Source organism: Puccinia triticina, chromosome 7A (genome assembly GCF_026914185.1).
Source record: "Puccinia triticina chromosome 7A, complete sequence".
NCBI lineage: Eukaryota > Fungi > Basidiomycota > Pucciniomycetes > Pucciniales > Pucciniaceae > Puccinia > Puccinia triticina.
The window spans coordinates 5,684,429-5,701,377 of NC_070564.1; the positions used below are offsets into that span (position 1 = coordinate 5,684,429).

A 16,949-nucleotide genomic window follows, 5' to 3' on the forward strand; every position below is an offset into this window, starting at 1 on the left:
CAATTTGATTTGGTGGCCAACGTGATTTCTCTACGCGGGGGGCAATTGGCGCCGCCGTTGGCATTTCCTTGATGGAGGCCCTGCGTCAAGGTTTGCCGTTGGCATTTCATTGACAGAGGCCCTGCGTGATGGAAGTGCATTGGCACATCCTTGAAGCAAGCCCAGCGCAACACAAAATGCATTGCGCCGGGCTTGACCAACACAAATTGCAGTACGCAATGCCTGCGTACTATTTGCACTGGCTTGGCTGGAGCAAAAAGTGCCTCAAGCTTGGGCTTGAATACAGAGCTATCAGACGCCATCTGGTCCAGCAACCAGGGTCGTACTCCCACCAATAGACTAAAGGCCTCTTGTTTGGTCATCAAGTGTGCTAAACTAACCCCCACATTTTCTTGTTCAGTATTCCTGCTGACAACCATTTTTTGACATGTTCCCTTTTTTTTTGGAAAATGGAACTCTCATTACCTTTCTCCTAAAGCAAAAGCACATATAGAACCCTCACTCAAAAAAATAAATAAATAACCAATCCGATGATTGCTTTCTGACCCGGAAAGCGAGCCAATCATGACCAATGCTTGACGCGGGCCCAACCAGCCAATGGTGTTGGCTTGCTGCTGCTGGCAAGCCTCCGTTGGCTGGTTTGCCGTGTCAGACGCTCTTCTGACACTCAGTCAGGCCGACGGGGCCGTCAGGTTGGCCCAACCCAGCCGTACCATTGGCCTGCTCAGCAGGGCCAAAAGGGGTTGGCTGGGTAAAGCCATTGCAGTAACTTTACCCTGCTTTCATGCCAGCGCAATGCACCATTGATGCTGACTTGACAGCTGGGTTGGATGGGTCAGACCAACATCAATCTGACCCATCCCCGGCGTTGACCTGCCTCTGCAGTCAAATTTGCGGCAGGCAGGTCAAACCTGACATTCCCTTGACCCTGCGGGTGCGCCAACACAACTCAAAGTTGAGAATCAAGCGGTGGTGTAGAACTCAAGCCACACACTTTTCTTTCTTCTTTTTCTTAGTGTAACTCTCACCAACTCCAGCATTAGATAGGAGGGCAGCCTCATCAGCACCCATAGCTTCAACCTACTTTATTACTAGTGTAGTTGTCTATTTCCCCTCCAAGCTCTATCCCCCCCTTTGAGTAGTTCCACAGTGTGTGCGTGTTTGGGTGTGGATGCTGGATTTCTGGGAGAAATTGAGCGAGTAACTGCTCTTGTTTGGGCAGGTGGCGGCTGCCACAACGACCAGAAGGACTGGGAAGGCCTTCCTCCCGGTCAAAGGGGTTCTTTAACCCCATTGACTGGAAGTGAATCCTTCTGGTAAGGGGTTACAGAACCTCTTCTACTGGAAGGCCTTTCCAGTCAAAGAGGTTTTTTAACCTCTTCAAAGGCCTTCCAGTTGAAGAGGTGCCGTAACCTCTTCAAAGGCCTTCCAGTCAAAGAGGTTCTGTAACCCCTTCAACCAGAAGGATTCCTTCCAGTCAAAGAGGCTACAGAACCCCTTTGACCTGAAGGAATCCCTCTGGTCAAAAAGGTTTTGTAACCTCTTTGACTGGAAGGAATCCTTCTGTTCAATTTTGAGGGGCAGGTACCCGCCGGTACCGGCTCTGACTGCCCCAGGCGGTGTAAGACTCAAAAGCGGTTGTGAAACCCTTTTGCTGAATGGAGAAGGGGATGATGGAGGTGCAAACTCTGCCCTTCTATACTATCAGATAACAAGACCCACCAAGCTAAGCTTGTCAAGTTTTAATCAAGTCATAGGTCTGGTCTAGTTCCAGATGAAGTTGTTTGATGACAGGTATGTGAGAGTTGAGAGGGTTTATGATGATGGAAAGGGTGAAAGTTGACTTGATGTTTCTGGTGGGGGTTGAACACAGGTCTTCCAGAGGGTGGTATAAAAAGTTGAGAAGAGTGTCTGGACTGAGAAGGGTATATGTCTCAGTCAGGAGTTGAACCAAGAACTGGGTAACCCGTGACAGGTGCGTGATATGCAACCAGGAGATATGAGAGTATGAGAATATGAGAGTGAGCTCAGTGGTTATTGCAGATAAGAGGGGTGATATGGTATGTTATAAATGTAAGGGTGATGTCAAAGACTGATGGGTGATCACTGATATCTGTATAACTGGTGGGTACTGAACTGAGGGAAAAACAACTGGGGGGGGGGGGGGGAGAAAGCTCCTTATATAGACAAATGTGAGGGATTTTAGCTAGAAATGGGGTTGGTCCCCTGCATATGCAGTGGAGAAAAGAGGGATAGAAAAGAGTATGTGTTTGGCTGGGTCTGAGTATGTTTATACCTGGGAAATGGGACTTGAGGGTTGTGACAGGTTGATGACTGGGGCTGGCCGTGTCCATGAGGGTCCAAGAGGGTGTAAATTCCAATCCAGCGGGGTTCCAGTGACGCTTCCAGTGGTGACTAAGGGTAAAATTTGCCGTAGAATCCATTTCTGAGGTCCATTTGGTGGTATCTTGAGGCGTATTGTGAGTAACTATGTAGTATAGAAAAAACTTTTGATTTTTCACTTTTCTGTCTACCACAGCAGTGCGGCTGTCAAACTTTTGGCAAAAAAGCTGGCGGTTACCTGCATCCAAACAGGTCCCCGGGTTCACAGGGGCCATCTCTAAACCCCTATCACCTTATTAAAACTTGCCAAGCTGAGCTTGGTGGGTCTTGTAGCTGGTAGTATAGAAGGGCAGAGCTTGCAACTCCTTTATCCCCTTCTCCATTCAGCAAAAGTGTTTCACAACCACTTTTGAGTCTTACACCGTAGCACCACTAACAGTGTGCTAACACTATGGCTGCAGCGGGAAATGCTAAAGGCCACTACACTGGCATACAGGGGCCGTTTAGCATAGCTTAGTGTAGCAACCCACCATTGGCACTGATAAAAAAATACTTCAGGCACAGTGACTTTCTTCATACAGAGCCTTACTAAAAAAATCCTTTTTTTCTGAAAAAAGACATGGTTTCACCACCCAGCAACCTGAAAGCTGCTATGGAATGCACATGGTTTCCCAAGTGTACCCTTTTTTTAGATTTTTTTTCTGTAATAGTTTTACCAATTTACTTTGTGCACGGAGGGAAACTTGTTGTGCACAGGAATTGCCATTTTTATTTGTTTTTTAATTTAGGAAATCAAATTTTCTTACTTTTTTGTGATCAATCAATAGAAGGGGTCCTCATGACCCCTCCATGGATTTTTGGTGCCCTCTTACAATTGTTATTAGCTTTAGTAAGGTTTCACCTATGTATCTAGCTGTCACATACATGCCACAGACCAGTACAGATTAATAGTTCAAGATCAGGGTGTAAACAGGTTGGTTCCGGGCCAAAAAACAGTGCCCAAACCCAACCCAATGCCATTCCAGGTTGGGTCATGGAAAAACTCAATGGGTCTTGGGCAGACCCAACTTTGCCTATGACCGTCAACTTCACTGTTGGAAGCATTGTATTTGGGTCTGGGGCCAACCCTATTAAAAAATAGGCTGCCCAAACCCAACCCAACAATTTTACAATTTGGGTTACGTTGGGCTTGGTCAATTTGAATTTCTTTCAAAATGTGCCCAAACCTGACCTGCAACCAAATGGGTTGGCCCAACCCATTCAGGGTGGCGCGCCAACCACATCTTGTACATGTGGTTGGCGCACCTGGTAGCGCTGCCACGTCACAACTGCTCATGCGCGTCATAACTCTCATTGAGTCGCAGGACCCAATTGCTGAAGCTCACTGCCCCTAGGATCCATCCAACTCAAAACCTTGACCTTTTTTTTCACTTGCAGGTGGCCATTGTGGTTTTGTTGGTGGATGGATGTTAATGCGGGATATGAATTCCAACCTCGGACTTCACGTCCACTTGGGGGGCAGGGGATCCGGATGGGGATAGCGGGTATGTCTAGGCGGTACCCAGGTGCCACCATTTTTTTGGGTAAAATCAGATACCCAGCACCGCCCCGCAGGTATTAGGGTGGTATGAGCAGTACCCGCCCGCGGGTCCCGGGTACCACCCAATGGGTACCTCTTTGCCATCCTTAGTGTATCTAGCTAATATTTAATGAGTGTAGCCTGACAGGGAGATGTATGTTTGTATCCTGTGATATGAATAAGTGTACTACTGTGAAACTTGGGTTGAGGCAGGTTACAGCTGGGTTACTGGGGCTGACCGTGTGATAGGTGTCCATGAGGTGTAACTTCCACACTGGTGAGATTGGCCGTAGAATCCATTTATGGGGTCCATTTTGTGGTATCTTGAGGCCTAGTATGTGTAATTGTGTGGCATAGGAAAAACTTTTTATTTTTCCACTTTTCCGTCTACCACAGCGGGTCTTTATGTTTACTTCATGTAATAATGTATTGGTGGGGTGTTTAGGGTGAAGGTGTGTAGGGTTGAGGGGATCTGACAGGTTTTTGAGTTGGAGGAGGTGAGGGGAGCGGGGGGGGGGGGGGGGGGGGGGGGGGAGCGGCAAAGGCTTAGAAAAGTTGACTGTATCAACAGAAAACATTTCTCCCATCAGCCTTTTGCTTCTTTTCTAAGCCTAGCTAGGGACGAAGTAACTCACCAATCTTCTCTCCTGATCTTTGAGAAGAATTGGGTTTGGTATTTTCCTGATCAACTTTTTCTGAAAGGGATGGTGCATCAGCTTCTATCTTGTCTACATCTTGGTTAGGAATCCAGCCGCTTGCTGTGATCCTTTTGGTGAGTGTCTTGGAGCTACTATCATCTTTGAGCCTGTTAATCTCCCTGCTGGCTTGCGTTGTACCTGCATAAATTCATAGAATGTAACCAGTCTTTTCAACTCAGCTGCACTGTTTTAGACTGCGGACACTGGTTTGCTTTGCTTACCTTTTTCTGCAGCTAGATTAGATCCTGGCATCTTTCCCAATTTATGAGATCAATGTGGTTCACCTAGGCATGTATTCTCACCGATTATCCTGACCTCAACCCCTCTAAACTCAGAACCCCACACAGCCACAATGGATGTATCTGAAGCAGCACAGCTCCAAAAGCAACTGGAGGACATGACAAAGAAGGCAGACAAGGCTAAGAGAAATCCTGATGCTGAAAAGATGAGGAGAAACTGGAAGCAATGGCAGCAACACCAGCCCCACTGGCAAAGGGAACTAAGATTTGAGTCCCTGACAAGCTTGACAGAACCTTGGGAACAAAGGCTGAGACGTACAGCACCCAAATAGTGCTCTACATTGCTGTCAACACTACCATGTTCTTGGAAAAACAATTCAAGATCATTTTGCAGTGTCCTACCTAACCCGGACTGCTAGCACCTGGGCGGCTCCAATGATTTCAAAGGTCCTCCAAGCCAACCCCCCCGCCAACACTGACACCAACAAGCTGTTCACATATGTGTAATTTCAGGAGCAGTTTGCTTCCATGTAATTTGACTGGGAAAAGAAAACCAGAGTGGAATGGGACCTGCAGGCATTGAAGCAGACCAAGCCAGTGGCAGACTAAACCCACAACTTTGTCACTGCATCCCCCTAATTGGATGGAAGGACTCCACCCTCATCAGCCTCTCTATATAGGGACTGAATAAGGATGTACAACTGGTAATCCATTTCAACTTCCTTGTTTCTCTGGGGAGGTTCAACTTGGTCCATCCTCCTTCTCAAATTCTTACCAGACACTTACTCATCCTCCACTGCACTTCTCTCTGTCCCAGTTCTCCTCTAACTGCATTTTCTGTCTATATTGTCTCTCTTCATCCCAATGTTGGTCATTTGCACTCTCTTCCCAAGTGTTTTCTTCTTAGTGAGTTGGCAACTAGGCTTATTTTTAATTAATCCATTTTTTCATTCCAATCCTGTTAATTGGTTCAATCCCAAGGTGATTCCATTCCCAAATGATCATATCAACTTTCCCTAAGGACACTCATGATGAATTTGATAATGCAAGGGAAAGGGAAACAAGCGTTGATTCACAAGGATGACTTCTATATCTATGTAGATGTATAATATATGTTACAGCAAACCAAAGATTTAATTCTTATCAGAGGGTATTGGAGATGAGCTATCGAGCTGCTTATTATGATCAGAGAGTTTTCGGTCAAGCAAGGCTTTGCGGATCTGGCTATTTTGGTGGTTAAACAAAGAGTTGTGAGAAGTCGAGAGCTGATCAGAATCGGAGTTAGATGGGGCAGGTGATGGTTTGAGGAGATGGTCGGTTTGACCGGCGCGTTCCTGGGCACGGATCCGGAGGTCCCGCTGGTAGATCCGCATCTTCTCTCGCTCTTCCTCCTTCACCCGCTGGAGTTCATTCCGCTCCTTGTTGTAGTAGAGTGAGCCACCGAGGGCCGCGAGCAGCGTCAACCCTTGGAAAATGACTCGGTATCGACACCAGATGTTGAAGTTGTTCGACTCCCCCCGTTGGATCGCTCGCCCAGCCCCTAATAACGCTATCGTCGTAGCTCCGGCTCCTGAGTAATGGAAGAAAAAAATGGTGTTACTCTCCTTGCTGTTCAAAGATTAGAGGACATAAAGTCTGCTCACCAAGAGGGACCAGTGGTTGTTCCTGACAAAGCGAAAGGTGGGAGCGAAGATCAGATATATGCACGGCTGTAAAATATTTGAAGACCCTCAACTTTGAATTTCCGGGAAAACAGCTCCCAGGTGGAAGAGTTGGGATCCGCTTGATCATCCTCATCGTCGTCGAAATCGGTAGCCCGTTCGAATGCGATCATCGATTGATACTTGCTGGTACCCTGTCCCTCCTGGCCTGGGCTGTTCGGGCTTGACTGAAGGTTCAACATCGTCTCGTTTTCTGTTTTCTTCCTTTCTTGTTTCGATTGATGTTCAGCAGCTGGCTTCCCGCGAAATTCCCTAATGCGATTCGGCCCCACCCCCGCCAAGCCTTTTCGAGTGTAGGTACCCGAGCCCCGAAGTGCGTGGAAGCCCGCGCCCGGGTCCTTCCCCGCTGGAAGCTGCCAACCGAGCCGTGATCTCATTCTGGTGATGGGAAAGCGACCGCCCCTGATCATCACCCCACGGCGATCATAAAAATCTGTGTGGCGCCGTGATGAAAAATTGACAATATGTATGAACTATGATACTCCGAATTCCGACGGCCTAATATATTCGCCGGTGAATATACTTCAAGTGAATTTATGTAAGGCAGGGAGGGAGTAAATATGACCTGTGCCGACTCTCGGAGACTCGCTGGGCGTGGGCACTGTGGGCAGGGCGGCTGGACGAAGCACTTGTACCAACCTGTGAGTCGCCGTGGGTGCCGTCCCCTCTTCCAGAACCCTCGCAGGCGCGCATTTCTTCTTTCCTCCTGTTCCCTCCCACAGAGCCAAGCCTGAGCCACAGGCCAGACTACGTCCATCTGTGAGGGCAACCATCCCTCTTTCTGGTAAGCGTCTTCACCGGTTACCCCCTCAATGCTGTTTTTGACTGGTGCCCGTGCTTATCCAGAGCACACTTTCGGTGGGTTTGTCTCACCAGTGACAGACTTGATATATAGGATCGGGCAGTGTTCCTCCATCTCTCCTTGAGCAACGGTGGCATTCGAAGCAATTACAGCGGGATATTCTCCTGTTAGCCGCCTCGCAGGACTCATGCAACATGTCGATTTTCCGTCTTTTGGGTTTCAGCGCACGCCACCAAAGATCTAACGAGGATAGCTCGTCGCTAAATTGCGGCAGGTGGGATTCATACAAGACTGATCCTCTCTCGGAAAATCCGGAACGGCTCGCGGCGGTCTGGCTAGAGACTTCAGAATGCAAACCTCGTCTTCCCATTTCCTCAGCGGCAAGTACTGTGGGATCAAGTGTTCGACATCAGGGCAAGTTTAATCCATCCTCCGCTTCCAGTGGCGGCAAGGAGCTTTTCTCACTCGACCATAACCCCGCAACAGATATCTCCTCTCAATCATCACGTTCTCAACGTGGTCCCGGTCAAAGCCGAAATTTCAGTAACCTTTCTTTGCCCGTTATCCAGAGGAAGGGACTAGTAAAGCTCAAGGAGGTCGCCAAACACACCCGGCGAGAAGACTCTGGCAAGCCGACATCCTCCTGTAGTCTAATCATTTCGCGGTACTGACTGCCATGCGTTTTTTTTTCATCCGTTAGCCGACGACTCGCCAAGAGCCCTAGAGCCTCTCACACCCTCGAAATTAATCAGAATACCTCTCAGATACCCCAGGGCTAAGCTGACAGCCCCTCCATCTTCTCAGCCCCATGAGCAAAGATCAGGAGGTCGCGCCCGGTCATTGTCATGCCTTAAGCCAATCCGTGACCTAAATCACAATCAAGAAACGGATGAAAACTCAGAGATGCTTTCGGCCGCATGCTTCCTACCCAAACTATCGATGGAATCCTCTGTTCTCAGTTGCATTACTACTTTAGGCGGGAAACAGGTTCCAGATGACAACGCTAAAACTTGTTGTCCAGAGGCTTGCAGCTCGCCAGCTGCCACCTCATCATATGCTGGTTACCATAGTCCTTCAACACGGCGACCGCATAGTGAAAGAGCGCAATTTCCCCAGACATATACGCTGCCTTACCCTGCAGGGTTCCGAACTTCGCAGCCATCACCTTCAGAATATCACTACCCAGCGACCGCACAAGAAGATGAGATCATACAAGACCCTTGCTATCCCAAAGAGTCTGATGATCTTGAATCTGTCCACGGATTCCGATTTCCATCTGCAGGGCGGCCTGAAATGGGCTCCGCCACTCATTCTTCACCACGGCCTCTAACCTCCCACTCGTCAAGTGGATCCCATTTCAGCTTCACTTCAATTTGTCGCTCCCCTGAAGTTTTCAGCTCCCAAACTTTATCAAGCTCTCGCCCGGCAAGCGAGCCACAACGTCATATGTTTGAAACCCAAACCAATCAGATGAATACTCACCGCCAATCGCATGTTCGTTCTTTGACCAAGCAGGAGCATCTGGAATCACTTTCCTCAACCAAGCACGCGTCACCATCTATGTCGTGGTCCTCCGCAAAGCTAAGCTCTTTTCCATCCTTCGGCCAACAGTCCCGATCGGGTAACAATAGCATTGCATCCACCTCCGACGAACGCTGTCGCGCCATTCACTTCGTTGGTATCGAGAAACCATTTAAAATTGAAGCGACCATGCAACCTCTCTCACCCTACCAGCGCGACATGCTCGATATTATGGCAGTTCACGGCGAATCCCTCTTCAAATCACCAGTTTCGACTGAATTGACAATCGAAAAAGATCCATCACACAGCAAAGAACCCTCCGAATATCCCTCAACGAGGTCATCGATAGAAATGACCCTCAAGGATAAAATACTATCGAAAGCATCTCAACGGTCTCGTTCTTCCACTCTGGAACATGTCCAACGAGATGGTCTTCTTCAATCTGACGTCCACGTTAGGTCTGCAGAGACAGTAACGAATGCCAACAGGCGTCTCGCCAATCAAGCAGAAAAGGCTGGATCCGAAAGCCCTCTTCGACCCGTATTCAAACCGGTCGCTTCCCCCCCACGAGAAACTCGATTCAAGAAAGCCGGCACATCCAGTCGCCCTTCTACAGCCGTACCAACTACCAGGGCTACCGAATTTGTCAGACGATTATCTCAGTCGTCGAAGAACAAACCATTTGCCGAACAACGTGACCCAGACATCATCGCCTCTAAACAGGACAAGTTCGAAGCTTTATTGAAAGCATCTGATGCATCCAAGGGTGGAACATTGAAACTCACATTGAGCTCCAAAATCGACAGTCTGGACGAAGCACCAAATGCGCCCCCAACCTTTTTGCCCCATTTGAGGCTCAGCTGCGACTTTTTTTCTTTGCGGCCCCGGCACCTGAGTGACTGTGAAACCGAAGTGGTGGTTGATTCCAAACAGGATTCCAAATGATCTCAACATGTTTCGATAAGGTGAGAAACCCTTGTTTCATACCTTTCATCTTGTTCATCAGTGTATTAATTAAATTGTCTGCAGTGTTCTTTACTTTCTTAGTCGGGCTCAAGATACTTTTGGATAAACGAAATGAAGACTCTAAACATGTAAACAAGTCACTCCACTCTCTCGATAGTAGTAGACCTGTCCCACTTTTCCTTCCCCTTCATTCATTAATACTTTGTTTTCTTGAATTTGTTTTCTCGTATATTCACCCAAAGACATGTGTTTTGATTTCATTGACATAGCATGTCGTTTCATGTAGAGCTTTATGCATTTGTTGTACAAGACTGTTCACCTAGATGCTCTACCTTCAAATGATATGAATTATTTGTCCTTGTCATCCAAGTGATGCTAAATCTTGCTTTTTTTTCCCTCTGGCTCTGTTTTCTACAAATTGGAAAAGCAAGATGTCAAGTTTGTTGAAGGTTCAGAAGTGCAAGCCGCATAATGTTTTGGCTCCATAGCCAGTTTTAATTCAGCAAAGGTACAGATGAGACTCATTGCTTATCAACTTACAGTACTCACTCTGTTGGTTCACATCTTCAGATGGGAGGATCACTCTGTATCATGATGAGCAAGACAAGGAGTCTAAGACTGAGGGGCAAATGAGTGCCAAGTGGTGAGCAGAATGGATGATTGATTGCATCAGTAAGATACAGGATATCAGGAAGAGGAACAATCAGAAAGAAAAGGAGATGGGACTATACTTGAGAGGCAAGTGAGTGGTGAGCAGAATGGATGAGGTATCCATTCAGTCACTGTTGGCTCCTTGTAGCCCACTACGTGTAAAACCTGTACAACAGGTTTGTAGCATACACAGAAAGGGCTAGAGGTCTAGCTCAATGTACATATCAATTGATTTGCTGATGTAACTTCAGCGTGAAGCTAACTCTGCTTTCAACTTTTGCTCAAATTTATCGAAGAACCTCTGTTTAAATAGGGAAAACTAGAAACCCTTTCCTTCACACACAGTGCCCAAAGTGTTTAGAACTTCACGCACTGCACAGTGCGCGAAAGGTTTTTCACAGTGTGTGGAGTAAGTGTGGTGAGTAATAAACTGGGGAAAAAAATGAGGGGGGGAGAGAGCTCCTTATATAGTAAAATGTGAGGGATTTTAGCTCCAGGGAAGCACAAGTGAGGGATTTGAGCTGGCCTGAGCTGTGTAAAATTTATGCAAGGAGTGCATACATGAGTGAGGCTGTCCTCAGTTTATGCAATAGGGGGTTTCAAAGTTGGCCAGATGTGAATTGCATGCACTTTTGCAAGTTGGTGTTCAAGTGCATTCTTGAACCCAGAGCTGCAAAAGTGCATGCAAGTCAAATTGTACTACACCTCTCAAACCTGCTTGAATGTTTTTTTTTTTGAATTTTGGTGTTCAAGAAAAGCTGTGAACACCAACTTGCAAAAGTACATGCAAGCATGCAGTAAACTTTGAATCCCCTAATAAAACCAAACAAAAAAAAAGTGGAGGTAGAAAGTGCTAGAATGTGGGGAACAGTTGAGTTGTGGGGGCACAGCCTGCTGGGGCAGTACTGAATTCCATGCAGATAGCAAACAAAGACAAAATATCATATGCAGTGGAGGGATAATGGAGCAGGGAAATTATGTGGGTTGATGTGTATAGTAGTGAGAGGTGACTTGAGGTGTGTGACAGGGGTTTGACTGGGTGCTACAGGCTGTTCCAAGGGTTAAATTCCAGTGTAGTGGAGTGCCAGTTACACTTCCAGTGGGTACTAGGGGTAAGTTTAACTTTGGCCATAGAATATTATTATGGGGTCTGTTTGGTTTTATCTTGAGTAATTTTATGAGTAAATCATACTAGTGAGAGAAAACATTTGATTTTTCCCATTTTGTATACTGCACCAAGGGAGCATAAACGGTTTCAGAGTTGGGATTTTCAAGGTTTTGGAGGTGGAGTAATCCATTTTCTGGTGTTCTTTTTGATTCAAATCCATGATGGTTATCCTGCAATTGTGGCCAAGGTGTTAGTGCAACACCCTGTGACACCAGGGTGATGTTAAGAGATGGTTGGCATCAGCTTGATGCCTTGATCATTGATATTGGTCACACTATGAAAAAAAAAAAACTCAAGCAAGTGCTGTCAGTTGACATGTGCAGGGCAATACTTCAAGTTCATCCAGGTTTATTCCATGATTTATCACAGAGTAGCTCAGCATGAAAAGAATATAGAGATTGTAGCTCAGTGTTGGACTTGGCACAGTCCTGAGCCATATACCTCAACACCTTCACAGTACTATGTATTTGAATATCTACATACACATACATACAAGCCTTTGTCAATCAGCCCTTGGGAGCACTGCCAGAATGTTTGGCTGGGTTAAAGTCATCCTAGTTTAAATGGGATGCACTCAACCAATTTAAAATGGGTTGATCTCAACCAATTAAATATAAGCCCAAGGGGGGTACCTTGTATTTACATTTCATCAGTTTAGATCAACCAAGTTTAACTTGTTTGAGTGATAACCTCAACCCAGCCAATTTTGCTCATAGTGAAGGAATCCCTCCTGGTCAGGTCAACAGGGAGGAATCCCTCCTAGTTAACAGCTACATACAGCCAACCAGGAGGAGGGTTGAAAACATACTGGAACAGTTGACTGTCCTCCTGTTCAACACAGGTTTTGTACAGCTGTCAACCAGGAGGAATTCCTCCTGGTCAACTGTTGTACACCAAAAGAGCTCCTCCCAGCAAGCTGAATACATATGTAATCAGCTCGCCGAGACAAGGTACCACCCCCAATGGGCTCCTCTCAGCCCAGCAGACCAGGAGGATGCCTCCCAGCGAGCTGGATACATGTGTATTCAGGTTGCTGGGAGGATCAGGAGTCATCCTGGCGAGCTGGAAACATCCAGCTTGCTGAGTGGATTCGTCTTGGCAAGCTGTATTCACATGTATCCAGCTTGCCAAAAGGACTCCTCCCACAAGCTGGATATGACTCCTCCCACAAGCTGGATATGACTCCTCCCAGAAGGCTGGATACATCTGTATCCAGCTTGCCAAGAGGAAACCTCCCGGCAAGCTGAATACATACAGCTTGCCAGGATTTAAAAAATTTGGGAAAACTGAAATAATATTTGGTTTGTCTTAATCCACTTGTATTTACAATGTACATGATTCAAGACAAAGAAACATTTATAGTGGAAGAATTCTCTTTAACTCAAAGTAGCACAAGAGGGTGCTTGGCTTTGGTAGAAGCTCTTCCTAGTTGCTGTCTGGGTGCAAGAGCAACAGCAGTGATTGGTCAAGACTAACAGAGGAGTTTCTCAGGAAAGCACCTTTGTTAGCTCTAGTCTCAGCTGTGCTTCTGGTCTGGTCTTTTGGGCTCACCAATGCAAGGGCCAGCTATCTAAACAGCTAGGTCTTATCCTTTCTATACGGGTGAGCTGCACTTGTGTCTACTTGCCAAACATAGTTTGCAATAAGTTAGTTTTCTGTTCTGTCTGTGCCAGTCCTCAAAGAGGAAGGTCTACTCACCGTATGCGGTGGTTGCTGTGATCTTATTGAGTAAGGAATTTTGATTCTGGTTAACGATGCAGTCTGCAAGGGTTCTACAATTTTGAAGTTGGTTAGCTGTTATACCAACTTTAAATCTCCTCAGGTACGTACTTGGACGCTTGGTCTAATCCTATTTTTCCTGTTGTGGTTCCTGATGTGGTTGCCATATCTACAAGTGATTTAGCAAGACTTATCAGCTAGGGATTGGGTTAGGGTTCTGGACTTCAGAGGGGATTACCTCTTTTTGAAGCTGGGTCTGAACTTGGTTCTAGCCGCGCTAGCTTCCTCAAGGGTTGCTGCGGGTCTGAGTCCAGATTTTGCTGGAAATGTGTGAGCTTCCTGGAGGATGGCTGTGGGTCTAGTTCCAGATTCTCACACTCTTGGCAAGCTGGATGTCATATGTATCCAGCTTTCCAAGAGTACTCCTCCCATCAAGCTGTATACATATTCATCCAGTGTCTTGGCAAGCTGAATACATACAGCTCACAGAGAGGACTTGTCCTGGCAATTTGAATCCACACAGCTCGCCAAGAGGACTTGTCCTGTGTGAGCCCCCCTCCAGGGTGTCACACAAATATCAAAAGTCCCACCGCAGGACCCACATAGTCCAAGTTCCTCCCCCGCCTCCCTAGCTCAGTAGAGATTTTTATCTCTCCTTGCTAGGTATGTCTGTTTCTTTCTCTTTCTCTCTTTCCTTCTTTTTCCTCTTTCCCTTGTAGAGAGATGTTGATCTCTCCTTGCTAGCCTTATTTTTGATTGCAATACAGATACTTGGGCACCAGACTCCTGAGATTCAGTCTTGAGACTCCCCTTCTTGCCTTCCTAGTGAAGAGTCCAACAGGACTGTTACACTATTTTTTTCTGGCTCACAAACGCAATTCAAAGGTTTTTTTTTGCAAATATCTTCCTCCTTTGTAGTTGACCCTTTTGATTTCCTTTCAAGCCAACAAGCCTTGTCCTTCGCCTTTCAAATTAAATACAATAGCACAAACACCTTGTATGTACGCTTGACATACAACCAACCCTGATCAGCTTGTTCCCCTTGGAGGCCCTGAAGCCATTATGTGTGCAGTAAACGCCAAATGTAGGCGGCTTCAGACTGAGCTCCTCCAAACTCAGAAACCCATATACACCCCAACCTCAGGGTGTAAACGGGTAGGGTTTGGGTTGAAAAACAGTGCCCAAACCCAACCCAACATTTAGCACAGGTTGGGTTGGGTTGGGGCAGATCTTAAAATATGCTGCCCAAATCCAACCCTGTTGGGTTTTCCTCTTCCTTCTGCCTCATTTCCTCCTCAGAGTCCTTGTTTGTCATCCTATCACTTTTTATGCCCGCTCTCCACCTGTTGTTTCCCTGGTCATACCATCTTGTCTTCTCAGTCATGTGACATCAATCCCTGCCTGTATTTGCCTGATGGTTTTGCATTTTTTGTGATTCTCTTGTGCGCGTGCTCTGCCTGTGATAGCTTTTATGTCACCTTTCTCTCATCTTGAGATTCCATCAGGTTCCATTCCCTTCTATTCATTTTCTCCTCATATTCATTGTTGCTTCAACCACATGTCAGCCCTGTGTATCTAGTCTATTTTAGTCTAGCCTAACAAAGAGCAATATCACCATTAGTTCTTCCTTCATTTATCAGCGCCTCCAATCTGAGCTGATCCGGTGAGCTCTCAACCCTCACTGTCCTCTCTTGAGCCCACTGGCTCATCTTTGTGTTTCCTTGTGCTGCAGTCTTCAGTCAAAATCTTAACAGACCCAATGTCAGACTTTTTTGGGTCAGGTTGGTTTGTGTCTTGGGTCAACCCCACCTATTAGGCGCCAAAAACCCCCAAATTGACTGTTTGAGGCGCCATAGTTGGGTTGGAGGCTGACCCAATTAGGAAACAGGCTTCCCAAACCCAACCCAACAATTTCACAAGTTGGGTTGGGTCAGGTTTGGGTCATGCCATTTTCTTTGAGAACGTGCCTAAACCAAATGGGTCTTGGGTTGGTTTTGGGTCGGCCCGACCCATTTACACCCTGACCCCAACCCCAGTACAAGGAGGCAATCAGTCCCTCCTTCTCAGCCCCAAGAAACAATACACAGTCAGCTCCCCCTAGCAACAACACCCTGATGGCTGATCCAAACACCCCTCCGCCCCCAATGAAATCATCCAAGAAGGAGGATTCCTTATCATCCAAACCCTGATCCTCTTCATCCGCTGAGTTGCATCCAATAATCATCAAGAACCCAACCACCTGTAGGGAATGCAGAATCAGATTTGACTGAGTTGATGGGAATCATGAGTAGTGTTCTGGCAAGCTTGGATAATAAAGGAAATTGGGAGGTGTTGGGTTTCCACCAGCCAAGTAGATCAAAATTGGAATATTTGGGGAGGATGAGGTTGCGCTCTTCAAGATAGATCTAACTCAGCTGCCAGTGTGTTATTTTTGAGGATTCCATAATCCCAGCCATGTACTCATGTTTGGGTTGGCTTATGGTCTTCAAAGTTGAATTTCATTGCATAAATCATAAATTCATAAAACTTTTTTTGCAGGGGATCTCACCAATCTGCTTAAGTAATCTTTGGCTTTCCCAGCCAAAGAATTTTTATGAATTTACGATTTACGCATTTATGGTGTTCAAAGTTGGTTTCCATATTTTTATGCATGCATAAATCATAAAATCATAAAAATATTTTGGTAAGGAAATTTTGTATTACATAATCAGACAGTCATATCCCCTGCAAAAAAGATTTTATGATTTTATGATTTATGCATGCATAAAATTATGCAAACCAACTTTGAACACCATAATTTATGCATGCATGAATTCCAACTTTGAAAACCATAGCTGCTGGTGGTATTTGGATTGGCCACCAGTGCTGGAACATACTGGTTCCACAGATCCAACAATTTCATCTGAAACTTTCCTAATAACTGGCTGAGATCTTCAGCAGCTGAAGAGTTCTACTCAAGGCTGTAGCAGAGGAACCACATCTTGTAACGGGGGTCAAGGACAAGGGTGATGGCAAGGAGTTCTTTCACAGGCTCTCAGTATTTTTTGAATTTGCCCTTCATGGTTTGTATCATGTTGGCTAGGAGGGGTAGCTTTCAACTGTTGTTGAGTTGCTTCTCAATAGCCTCCATTGCAATGTAAGCTTAGTTGATAGTTGTGTATTGGGCACCACTCAATAGAACAGTGGCTACAAGAAACACTCAGAAACTCAGTGTAACAAAAAATAAGCCAGTGATAAGCAGAAACATCAACTGACCTTGGGAAAAATGTTCAAGGAACTTCTACATGACACAGAGTTCCTCCCACTGAAGCTCTGATGGGCAATCCTCAAACTTTTTGTCCTGAATTGCAAGTTCCTGGAAGGCCAGCTGAGACAACCAAAATTTTGGTCTATTCATCATCTTGCCCTTCAAGTTTTGAAAGGTGCTAAATATCACACCCTCAAGTCACAGCCCATTTTTCCACCAATTGGAATCATGATAACATAATATATCCTAAAATTGATCCTTGTAAGAAACCCTTCAAGCTATATCCAGACCCATG

At 46.1% G+C, this 16,949-nt stretch overlaps 2 protein-coding genes across 2 annotated transcripts; one reads left to right on the top strand and one right to left on the bottom strand.

Annotated features, from left to right (window-relative positions):
- Positions 1–5,992: 5,992 nt before the first annotated feature.
- Positions 5,993–6,990, bottom strand: PtA15_7A615 (uncharacterized protein; the record flags this gene model as incomplete). The annotated part of the gene is made up of 3 exons (XM_053171240.1): positions 5,993–6,429; positions 6,503–6,524; positions 6,595–6,990. The coding sequence occupies 3 exons, from the start codon at positions 6,988–6,990 to the stop codon at positions 5,993–5,995; spliced, it is 855 nt and encodes a 284-aa protein (XP_053022441.1).
- Positions 6,991–7,576: 586 nt separating this feature from the next.
- Positions 7,577–9,848, top strand: PtA15_7A616 (uncharacterized protein; the record flags this gene model as incomplete). Its single annotated transcript, XM_053171241.1, has 3 exons — positions 7,577–7,796; positions 7,869–8,009; positions 8,083–9,848. The coding sequence occupies 3 exons, from the start codon at positions 7,577–7,579 to the stop codon at positions 9,846–9,848; spliced, it is 2,127 nt and encodes a 708-aa protein (XP_053022442.1).
- Between the last annotated feature and the right edge of the window lie 7,101 nt (positions 9,849–16,949).